General features: G+C 37.3%; 1 protein-coding gene across 1 annotated transcript in view; it reads right to left on the bottom strand.

Annotated features, from left to right (window-relative positions):
- LOC137973850 (intraflagellar transport protein 74 homolog) overlaps positions 1-12500 on the bottom strand; it is an 80421-nt gene that overhangs the window by 1568 nt on the left and 66353 nt on the right. Inside the window, exons 22-29 of the mRNA XM_068820742.1 lie at positions 3346-3412; positions 2612-2652; positions 1820-1882; positions 1472-1531; positions 624-678; positions 470-540; positions 261-321; positions 1-83 (exon numbers count right to left, since the gene is read on the bottom strand). The exon at positions 1-83 is cut by the window's left edge and continues 507 nt beyond it. Coding sequence (XP_068676843.1) covers positions 1-83; positions 261-321; positions 470-540; positions 624-678; positions 1472-1531; positions 1820-1882; positions 2612-2652; positions 3346-3412 — 501 coding nt within the window. The remainder of the gene's footprint in view (positions 84-260; positions 322-469; positions 541-623; positions 679-1471; positions 1532-1819; positions 1883-2611; positions 2653-3345; positions 3413-12500) is intronic.

The following is a 12500-nucleotide window of genomic DNA, read 5'->3' as shown; positions in this document are numbered from 1 at the left end:
AAGCTTATTAATATCTTCCAATTGTTCTGTTACATTATGTTTCAAAGAACGATAATCACTCTCCATGCTCTTCTGGGCAATAACTACACATAGTAAAGGAAAAGACTTTCACCAAAGAAAATATTCAAATTTCCCATACACAACACAATAATTCTCCCCTGAAAAAAAAGTTCCTTTCTCCAAACCAAAATAAGAAAATACTCTCATAATTTACATCACTGAAACAACTATATAACAACCCATCCAAAATAAAAAGATACATTCCTTCATAACGAAATTATTCTGCTCATGATGCTGCCACTTCCGTTCCAAATTACCAAGCTACAAAAGAAAAAAAATGTGCCAGTCTTCTCAAAGCAAACCCCATAGTATTCCATCAATAACACTTAACAAAGAAATCCTCCATCAATACAGCAAGTGAAGAACATTGCAAACAATTCGTTTATCTAAATTAAAAAAAAAAGCTAACCTGTGAATGAGTCTCATTTTCCATCAATTTGCTCCTTGAAGCATCATAAAGTGTAGACAGTTGTTGAACATCTTCACCAACAAAGAAAACAAAATGTCAAAACAAGCAAAAAAAAAAAAACCAATATAAAAACAGAAACAAACAAAATACTTACGCTGCTTAAAAGTATCCTTCCTCCTGGACAACACCTTCTTTTCATCATACAAACGCTGCCACAATAGAAAAAAACAAATCAAACACAATTAAAAACTACAAAAAACGACGAATGGCAAACATTATAAAGAAAAATGTAAAGAAACACAAACAACCTTAATTGTCACAAGTACAATACAGTAGAAGTTTACAATTAACATATCAAATTTAGTACAAGATCACCAAAACAGCTAAAGCAGCAACGGGGCCATTGTCTCTTTTAAAATCAATAAAACAGGCGTTATACAACATTTATACTCTTATACAAGACAAACAACTCAGACACAATTACATATAATACATGCTACACAGTACAAACTAGACTTTCAATTTTGTCTTATATGAAAATACATTTAATTTCTTTCTTAAATTTGGACACTATGAGACACTTAAAATTTGGACTATACAAAACCACAATAATATTTAAAGCTAAAAACCTTATATCAAACTTCCCATTGTTACATTTGGAAAACTATAGAAACTTTCAAACACAATCTTCCGTGGCTTCAATTCACAGACTCAGGTGCATATGTGACTAGAATTTGTTCCTTCTCTACTCTCCACCAAGAGGTTTTTCTCCAGGAACTCCAGTTTTCCCCTCCCCTCAAAAACCAACATTTCACTTAATTTCCATCAACAATTGTTAATTTCAGTTTACAGTGTCCCCAATTAGTGCTCCAATGCTAGAACGACTACACACTTAAGTTCCTTTTCTTTGAAATTATAACACAGATTACCTCACGTACACAAATAAAGGGAAAACAATTCAATTATACCAGTGAACACCACAAAAAAAAAAAAGAAACTTACATCCTTCTTCTCTTCAGATTGCTCCTTCAAAGTATCCAAATCATTGTAAACCTCAAGCTCCTGAAAAATGCAAAAAAAACCCATACATTACAGAGTGCAAAAAAAAACACACCATACATGTACATGTTGGAGTTGATATTTTTCCTTGGTTAAAACTTTTTCAACCTCGCTGCTTTCTACTTTCCTTTGCTCAGGGTATGGCAATGTCTATAAGACAAATGAAACTAAAAAAAAAAACTACATCTGTTCCTCTAAAAAGTTTTTAACCAACGAAAAATCTGAACTAAAATAAGTATGTAAGCATTATATTACCAAATAAAAGGTTTCAACAACAACAACCCTTTATACCTGAGTCATGGTGTTAATTCTCTCTTTCAGAGTTTCCAGTTCTGTTAGGATTTTTGTTTCAAGCTGCACAAAACAAACAATACAGTAAGGCAATATCACACATGTTTTTCATGCTGACTGAGCTTGCGAAAAAAAGGTTAAGTCCACTTATGAGCCAAGTGGCAAATTAGCCTGAGGCTAATCCTGGTTTCTGTAGCATGAAGCGACTAGGAGTATTTCTCGCCGCCCGCCCCGCCCCCCCCCCCTCCCCCTCCTCTTCCCTTCCCTTCCCTTCCTGGATGAGATACCAGTCCATCACAGGATTACCCACAGCATGAGAGTTGAGTGTCTTGCCCAAGAACACAACACGATGTCCCAGGCCAGAGCCCAAATCCTGACCACTCGATATGGAGTTGAGTGCACTAACTATGAGGCCACAGATGAGCTTGCAACACAAGCAAAAAATTAAGTTTTTGTGCCCTAATAATAATAATAGCGATTTAGTAACCATATCTTCACCAGGTGACTCTTCATCCATTAAAATCTAACTGAAATGTGTGTGGCCATTAGTGCAGCAACTTCCCCACCCCTCGGTCAGTAAGAAATGCTCTATTTCCTTTGTTAGACATATTGTTGTCAAGTCATTTTCTTTGCTTTCTTTAAAAGCTAAGATTTTTGCCCTGTAATCCCATTTCTTACAATTTTGATCACAGTTTGCCATGATCATAATAAAGTGTGTTGCATTGTTGTGTAGCTGAAAAATGGCATTCAAAGACCTTCTACACACACACAAAAAAAAATAACAACCCTGACCTGTTCAACCTTTTCAAGATCAGCCTGAACTCGAGAATGCTCTAAAAAATATTATAAAAGAGCAAAAAGAAAGTATGTCAACATTATGGGTTGCACAACAGAAAATTTCCTTTTCTCAACAATTCCAAAACAGACATGCATGAAACAGAGTACAATTAATTAACAAGAACCTAATTGTTCCAGATTATCAAAAACATAGAGCATCAAGTTTGTGGAACAATATTACATGTGGCTAAATGAAATTTAGCAAGGCTGTTGCCTAACAAGAGCCCGGTAGCCTGGGGCTCCCAAAGAATAGCTCTGGGCTCCTTAATTTTTCACAGCAACACCTTTCACTTCATATGTTGGGCTCCTAAGTTCTCAGCGTTTAGCTCTGAGGGCCCCTTTAAAATTTTCTTAGGCAGCAGCCTTGTTTAGGCAAAGTTAAAATCAAGGCATTGCTGGCCAGCAGTGTTACAACCTAAAGCATGCTACAGGGCCGTTTACTAGCTCAACATTGCAGTTCAGCTGTGCTTTTTGGATCATCTTTCTGCTCCCACCCACCTTTCACCACCCACCTCCCCCTCTGGCAGAGATGGACTGTGGCAGCCTTACAATGTCACCCCCTCTGTTACGTGTGGACACACACGTCCATCACGACTCGTTCAGGCGCCTTCAACCCCAAGCTCTTCTTGCCAATGAGTTTAATTATCCTTGTGTGCACCTCTGAGCGAAAAAACACTTAAAGATCCTACCTAAATCTAAACTGGCAGCAGTGGATTGAGACTTGTGCATTTCAGTTTCCTTAAAGTTTAAATCATCCTAAAAAAAAAAAAGGCAACACTTCCACTGTACAGCTTTAAATACACTAAAATGGAATTAAAAGAATTAGCAACTGCAGAAGCACTTATTTCCCATTTGAGAGACCTCAGGCCCCAGTTGTTGGGAGGATGGATAGTGCTATCCATTGTAAAAATCACTATCCATTGTATAGTGCAATTAGTTCCACTAGTACACATCCACTGGATAGTTATTTATCCGACAGATAGCACTATCCATTGTTTGAACAACTGGAGCCAGGTCGGTAAATACACTATGATTTCCTGCGCCTGTGTACTGTAGAAAGAAACTATGGCGTTACAGTTGTGTAGCACAAAAAAGCATGTTTGTGTTGATTTCCCACTTTTTTCCCCCACTGTTTTTTATCAACGTGACAAGTGCCTGTCTCCCAACTGTGTGAGGGGTACATGCATATCGCTGGATTGCAAAGATTTGCCAGTCATGGGAGCAAGCTGCAATAGGTGAAAGCTCCTGGATGTCTCACGAATGCACTCCTCAACTAGACACACAGTTTTTAACAAATATAATGCTAGTAACCGAAATTACAAGGTCGATTCTTAACACCATCCCCCCTCAATTATCCACAAAAAAAAGTCCACTCTAGAAACTTTTAAGTTATTAAATACATACAGCACAAACATAAGCCCAATAACATAAATTATGATTAACTTTAGTGTTTTTTTTTTCTCCTCACAAACAAAAATATACAACTAACTTGGCTTACATCTGCTAGTTACAATTTTTATCACCTTCAATTTCCGAAGCTCTGCAGGGCTTGGTATGTGTTTGGATCGTACCATGCCCTAAAACAACAGTACAAACATTAATCACTCAATTTTAGAGGAATACAAATACCACAATATTATTACTTATCAATTACTGATGAAGAAGTTCTGATACGATTCAACCATTTCACAAAAGCAGGATGAGAAACATTTAAAATGACAGACATTGTTCTACATGCACGTAATTCTTCATTATCAGTATGACCTCAATGAGAAAAAGAAACGTACAGTGGACAAGGACAAAAAACCAGAAACTTTGCAGATCTCAAAATATTAACTGATGGACCTTTCCCTATCTAACAATAATATTAACCTTGTGTCTGAGTTGCAGAGAGCATTCTTCATTTCGGTGGGAAAGTGGCTGTCAATAATGGACAACTCAAGAACATGCTAGTAGAGTAGCTCATAGACTGCAAAACTTACTCAAAAACAAGGCAAAAGTCAACCTACTCTGCTGATGTGCTCTAAAATGTTGACAATAGTACTTTCAAGTTGTTGTTTTCTTGTCTGCAGAAAAGAGAAGGAAATGCAAAAGTCCAAAGAAATGTAGGGAAAATACAGGGGCAGTTTTCCTGGGCTGAATGAATTAAATTAGTTATTTATTGAAAGATGTGAACAACAGCACCAAACATGGTACAGTTTTTATCATACAATGTTGCAAAGGAATCAGCGAATGATTACAGGTAAGTGTTGTCTTTAGAGATCAATAATAAACACTTTTTAATGACTGGTCCCTCAGGAAACAGTTCATTTTGTTTCCCAAGAATCTCAATGTTTCCCCGAGGCACAGCCAAGGAAAACAAAATGAACAATTTCCCGAGGGACCAGTCATTAAGGGATTTGTTACATAGCACAAAAAGAAAAACGTGCAACACAATGGCAGTCGTCCGTCAACATTTGCAGGTAAAAGTGCACTGTCACTTTCTGACATCATAGATTTTGACTGTTACTCGCTCAGCGACTTTTGGCGGGAAACAGTTTTATTGTTAGATGTCATGTGACCTCAAAGTAACCAATGAGAGTGCATGCTGCTGGGGGGAAAAACTCAGCTATATATTAACAATAATATTAATACAGTCGTAGAGGAGCATTGGCCAAGTATGAAAAACTAAAAATGCAGACACACCTGTTCATTTGCTTTAACCTCCTCAAAGGTATCAAGAAAATCTAAGTAAAAAGATGAAAAAATTAGCATTCCCAAAAATGTATACTTAAAGTCATGACACCTGTGTCTACAGGAAGGACTAATTATTATTGTGCCTTTGTAATTGAAATTATTTCAATATTATTACAATGCCACAACATCACAATTCAAGTAATCCCCTTTATAACCACACTTCATGAGAGATCATACATACATACATACATACATACATACATAACTTTATTTAGTAAAGCAGGTCAAGAGGGAAAAAAAGCAACTTTACAGTTGATGTGGACCTACTGTAATAAAATTAACAATACATACATATGGTAGTGATTATACTTTAGATAAATAAGATAAACAATCGCTAAAAATAAATGAAGCATAAAAATGTATTAATAATAATAAAAATCGGCATGCTTATTATAAACTACTGAGCTGTCTTTTTCAAAAGTGATATTCATAACAGTATGTTTTAACTTCTCCAGTCCATTTTTAAAGCCTGTTTGATTAGAAAAAGATCTAACACTATCAGACAGGGAATTCCAGGCGATTGCAGCCCTGTGTTCAAAGGAATTACGACCAAGCTCAGTGTTTGGTCTATTAACTAAAATATTTAAAGATTTCCTAAGATTATAGCTCTTACAGGTCCTAACAACTAATGAATTTATTTCCTCTAAACCTAAATTATAAAAAGCCTTATGAGTAATCATTAAAATACGAAATTTATAAAAATATTCAAGAGGCATCCACCCCGCTCTTGCTAAAATATCTTCATCAGTCATGCCCTTTGGCAACTTATGAATTAGTCTAGCAGCTCTAATATGTATCAATTCTAATTCTTTAAATTTGGAGCCAGAGCCCCAAACCACAACCCCATAGAGGACACTTGAGATTACAGTCTTAACGTACAGAGTTTCTACCATAGATTTTCAACTCAATAAACTGACACAAAAGCAAACAACAACCACTGCTAGTTATTGCTATACTGTAGAACTTCCCCACATCATACGACTTTGGAACAACAAAAAAGATGGCCTACCGTCCATTGTTTCTTCTCTTTTTTTCAATTCCTTGTACTTGATATTTCGTTCTCCTAGAAAAAAATTCAGTCAATGACATAATATTACACAACTCACTGAACTAAACAAACAACATAATACAGTATATATGTTGTCGGTCAAATCCGTTTTCAGCTTGTATCCGTTTTCACCTAGGATAAATTGGTGATCCTCATTTTACCGAAAGGTTGAATATTAAAGCAGCTATCAATCCTCCAAAAAGGAGTGAAAACACCTCATAGTATACCCATATGCCGAAAACCGTGTTAACAACATATGGAAACATTAAAAATTTTGTTTACAAGTAAAGCCACTCACATTCACCCTTAAAGAAAAAACTGTGTTGGCTGTTTGAACCATTCAAACAATAAATTATTCATCTCAGAGAGCTGCCTGACACCAAGTACAATGTAATAATTTACAAGAACAATCCATACTATGACACCAATACATCCTTTCAAAGACCCACACTTAATGGACGTTTCAATCTCCAAATAGTTACTCCAAAACAAAAAATATGAAACCTTGGTGCTCCTCCAAATCCATGTCCAGTTGCTGAATTTCACCATTCACCGTTTCAATCTTCTCTCGAAGTTCAGCAGTCCTATGCATGAAATGATTGTTAAAAGACCTCTGACCTTACTTTTAGTCAAAACCCAAGTATAACCTGAGCCTTCAAGCCAATACATTTGAGACAAAATTAGGGCCCCACTTCATGTACATGTATACTTCCTCCTTTCTTTTCTCAGCAAGGACAACAAGGTATTAACACATTGCACATAAAAGTGGCTGTAAAGCATGGGGATTAATGACACAATAATAGTACATTCACATTACCTGTGTGTTAATGCGCTTCAGAATACATTATTTCCAAAAACAAGCAATAGATTACAAGACAAAGACATAGTTACATGTACATACTTTCGCTCCATACTTGCAATCTCCTGGTTATCTTCCTTCACCTGCAAGTATTGAACAACAAAACAAAAACAAACAATTTGTGGACTGTCCATAACAACATTTTAATTTAAAGACAATGTATGTCAAAGAAACCTCAGAGGGGATTAAATTACACAAGAGGTATCAAAATGGGAAAAGTGAGAAGCCACAAAGAACACCATGATAACATTACTGCATCCCACCAAACAGATGAGAAAGAAGCACAAGTGGCCATCGCTTCCAAGCTCAGCTTACCTTCATTCCTTAATAATGATAATAATAATAATCATAGTTTTATTGAAACACATTTTCGCATTTAAAAATGAATTACAAAGTGTATTTACAGTTTTAAAAAAAAAACATTAAAAACCATATTGAATATAAAGATTATATAACAATGTAGATTCTAAATATAGGGTTCTCTGGGTATGATTTCTCATCGGACGTCCATGTGTGCTCACCCTCGTCATTGTCAGGTGCTTTGAGAGAGGGCCCTTCCCTTCCATTTTCTTTAAAGTTTTAATACAAAGATCATTACGGCATACGTCCAGCCTTGGGCAGTCAGCAAGTTCACATGCCCTGCTGTAGGTTTAATACCAAAAGCTCGATTCTTTTGAGCTGTTCAGACAAACAAAAAGGAAGAGCCAGACTACGCGAGGCTATATTCCAAAATAGAGCGTATCAAAGACACATAAATTGAGACTAGATCAGCTGCTGGGACACCACCCCGATGTAAAGCACGTAGGATATGCAAGCGTTTGGATGCCTTAGCAACTACTGATGCAATGTGTTCATTCCACTTTAAGTCATTCTGAACAATAAGCCCCAGGACCTTGTGTGAGGTTACCACTTCTAACGGTTGATCATCAATTGTTAAGCGGGCTAACTGGGGTTTTTCCTTAAAGAAACACAAATAGTACAGTACAGGGTACAGATACCTGTTTTAGAAGCCTCTCTCTTTCTTCTGCTGGAGTTCCTTTGTTTTCCTTCTCCATCTCATCAATCAAACTCTGTTTCTTCTCTCCAAGTTCATTCAGTTTTTCATACAAGGTCACTAAAAAATGCAATGAACAGTATAACTTTCGCTAGCCAGTATTAAAGGAAAGGCCACGACACCACAGAATAAAGGAAAGCATTATTTTGCGCTTAACAAGCAGGTTTGAGCCACCTATGAAGAAAGAGCCTTTCCAGAAAAGGCTACACAAGCAACTACAGTAACATTAAATGAACTTGAGGTGACTAACTTAAATGCTCACATCCACTACAAAACAAGGAACACACTGACACAATACAAGTATTGAAAATTGCATAGCATTGCATCTGATTCAATAATTTATTGACACCTGAGGACTATAATTATTAGTCCTTAATTTCACAATTCTCCTTATTAATTTCAAAAAATGGAACAAAGGAGAACTCAGAGACATGTTTGCAACTGGATGAAATTAAATTACCTTTCTCACAACATGAAAAACAAAAAAAGCACCTTCAGTGGACTAAACATGTTAATGTTGACATGTTAATTTCCACTTGCGTCTCAAATGACGTCCATAGTGTACATTTGAGCAGAAACATTTCCTACCCATTTCTACATGTAGCACGGGGAAAATGTAACAATTAGCATTCTTGAGCTATGGTTAATTACAGGACCAGGATGAAAAACACATTGTAGTGAACTAATTTCTGTATTCCCAGATGAGAGAAATGTTGAAATTGGAGAGAAAAGCATGGAAACACTTTGTGAAATTTAGCGACATTGTTACTCATCTTTTTACATGTACATACAAGTGCATTTCGAAACATACAACAGTTACTGTATTATCTGCACTTTTCAGCATGGACCAAATAATGTTTCCTACCTGCTTCTTGTTTGATGGCAGAGCTAGACACTTCCTGTTGACAACAACACAAACCTGACTTATGATGCCAAAAGGAATGCTTAAGCTAATAGAGATTAATTTAACAACATTACCCGACATATCCAGGTTTGTGGCTTCAAAACTTAAAATTAATGTTCTATGATGGTCACTGCAGTGGCCCACAAACAAAAACAAAGAAAAATGGAGAGGAAAAAAAAAGAGAGACTTTCCTCTTAGACACAAGAGACTAAATACTAAAAATGCAAAGGGAGGAAAATTGGGCAACAATCCACCCCCTCAGGACTATTGAATTCCTGCAATTTACGTGATGAATTCTACTCTAGTTTGGAGTTTTTTCCCAACTTCCTAACATGAAGAATTCTATACCTTTTACTTGAACAATGACAACAAACTCCACCACTGATATTCAAAATGACAAAAGAATATATAGCACGGAATATTGCAAAAAACAAAAAAAACAAAACAAAAATACCTCTTCAAGATTTTGAATGCGTGTTGTTAGTGCATCTAACTCTTGTTGCTTTTGTTCAAGCTCCTGTGGCACAAACAAAAAACAGAATATTTATATTCTATTTTACTTAAAGCACACACTACAGAAACCTTATTCAAGGTTCACAGTAGGCAGAGAAAATTAAGTAACAAATAGAGTGATATAAAATAAATATTAAAAAAGCATCAGTAATTTTAAAAAATAACAGACATTTCAGGTAAGAACCCTTTCTCAGTGTGAAGGAAACCGATGAAATATGTAATCAGAAGAAAGCATGCAGATGAATGGTAGTGCGTGCATGCATCAACTCACATTTAAATAAAGTTCAAATTGATGTTAATTCCTGCCTGTACAGTTCCTAGCTGGAAAAATAACTTCATTTCACATAGAAAATTTTTTTAAACAAATTAATGTAGGGGAAATGTGATCTTAACCCTTTGATGCCTAAACCGGTCAGACTTCATTTTTAATAGTATTTTACTCTGCTTAACACCAGACAATTCTACTTGTCAAAGGGGAACCCCCAGGAGTCAATGGGTTAAAGAGAATTTAAGTACACACTGTAGGCCAAGTAATAAAAGCCGAGTTATGTCTCAGAGGCGTATACATAGCAAGACAACTTGAAGAGTAAAGTCAAAAGGGAACACAGAGTTTTGTTTTCGTCGGTCGTTTTCAAGATTGAGAGAGACGATCAGATCAGACAACAGCTACAACAGATATAATCAGTCCGGTTGAGACAATTACCATGAGTACATGTACAGACAGTAACCAGTACCTACAACTTCGATTCAATAACAACAACAACGTTAACTAGCACATCTCACTTAACTTGAGCTCGCTCACTCAAATCCGAAACTTTGGACAACAAGTCTTATGTAAACAGGCTATTAATAGCGAACTCGTGACCATTAATTAACTTAATTATAGAAATTGACAAGTTCATTTCTAGAACGAGTCAGGGTCAAACTTCTTTGGTGGCCTGATTACGCGTCCATATCTTGAGCTTGTTTATTTCACCGAGGAAGATTGAGGGGTGCTCACACTTGTCTCTAGTGTTTGTGCACTCTGTTTCAGTTTTCTTGATACGGGAAGGGGGGGGGGAAGGTCTGAGTGAAGATTTTCTCTTCACTTGAGCATTAGGTGAAATAACCGGAGGGGACTCAGTCAGGTCCGGTGCATTGTGTGCACTCACACTCTTGTCTTGTTGATGTCGGGCGAAGATTCTTGCAACTCTTCCTTTGTCTGACACAACTGCTTGCGGTTTCGCCTGTAGACTTTACCATTAGCTTCAACCCTATAGCTGCGAGGTGCAATTTTACTAAATACAACTCCTTGTGACCACTGAGTTTAACCAGGGAGTCTCATACACACTATATATGTCCCCAGGCTTAAGTTCTGAAAGCTGCTTAGCATGGTGGTTGAAGTACTTTGCTTGCTTAACACAATCCTTTTTGAGAAGATCGCTCACCGATTTGTTACACTTGAGTAGAGATTCCAAGAAGGGAAGCAGTGTCTTGGTTCGGCGACCAAAAAGACGTAGACTCGGTGACATGCCCATTGCGGCAGCAGGGGTGTTGCAGTGATCCAATAAACCTAGATACGGAACAGACTTGGACAGAAAAGCTTTCTTCATTATCCACTTGAATGTTTTAAAGGCACTTTCAGTCATCCTGTTAGCTTGAGGGTAACGTGGTGAGGTAGTGCAAATTCTTCGAAACTCTGAAGACGAATACTGTGGACCAGCGTCAGGCACTCCATGGCGTGCAAAATGCATCTTTAGTTAACAAATCACAGTTTGTGCAGAAGTATCAGAGAGATGATCCAACTCAATGAAGTTGCTGTAATAATCTACAAGGACAAGGTAATTACGGTTCTCGAAAGTAAACAAGTCGGTCGCAACTTGCTGCCAATGTCTATGAGGGACCGGGTGAGGTTGAAGAGGTTCAGTAGCTTGTTCTGGCTTGACATTCTGGCATATAGAACACTTATCAATCAGCTCCTTGAGCTGTACAGACATTCCTGGCCAGAAGAAAACTTTTCTTACCCTTTGAAGACACGCTTGGAGTCCTTGATGGGACTTGTGAGTTTCCTTCAACATTGAGCGGTGGAGACTCTCTGGGACAACGATCTTTGTTCCTTTAAAGCCCATGCCATTATGGAGTGTCATCTCTTCTCTGTATTTGAAAAATGGTTGTGGTCTAGTGGGTACCATGGCAGTTGTTGTTGGCCAACTGGCGCGTATGACCTTTGACAACACTTGTAGAGATTCATCTTTGCCTGTTTCCACTTGAAACTTCGCAAGTGTTGAGGCAGATATTGGCAGATCCTCAACAGAATTAACAGTTTCTAGATCCTTGTAGAAGGGTGAAGTGTTTGGGTCTTTGAACTTTTGGGTAAGGCACAAGAAAGAGCATCGGCAATGTGCATCTCTTTGCCAGGCTTGTAGATGAATGTCAAGTCATATTTTTGCAACTGGAGCATCATTCACTGTAGTCTTTTTGAGGCTGTGTTGATAGGCTTCCTCTGGATTGCAATCAATGGCTTGTGATCTGTTTCCAAAGTGACATGTTTGCTATAAATGTACTGTTCAAAGCGCTCGCAGGAGATCACAATAGCAAGGAGTTCCTTCTCCGATCTGCATGTAATTTTGCTCTGTGGGAGTTAGAGCTCTATTCGTGTAGTGTATTGGCTGTCCATCTTAAAGGAGCATCGCACCGATTCCGTACTGCGAGGCATCGCACTGTATAGTAACTTTCTTACTCACGTCAAAG

The sequence above is a fragment of the Montipora foliosa genome, chromosome 10 (genome assembly GCF_036669935.1).
Source record: "Montipora foliosa isolate CH-2021 chromosome 10, ASM3666993v2, whole genome shotgun sequence".
NCBI classification, from domain to species: Eukaryota; Metazoa; Cnidaria; class Anthozoa; order Scleractinia; family Acroporidae; genus Montipora; species Montipora foliosa.
Note: the sequence above shows the minus strand (reverse complement) of the source record. Positions and strands in the feature narration are given on the sequence as shown.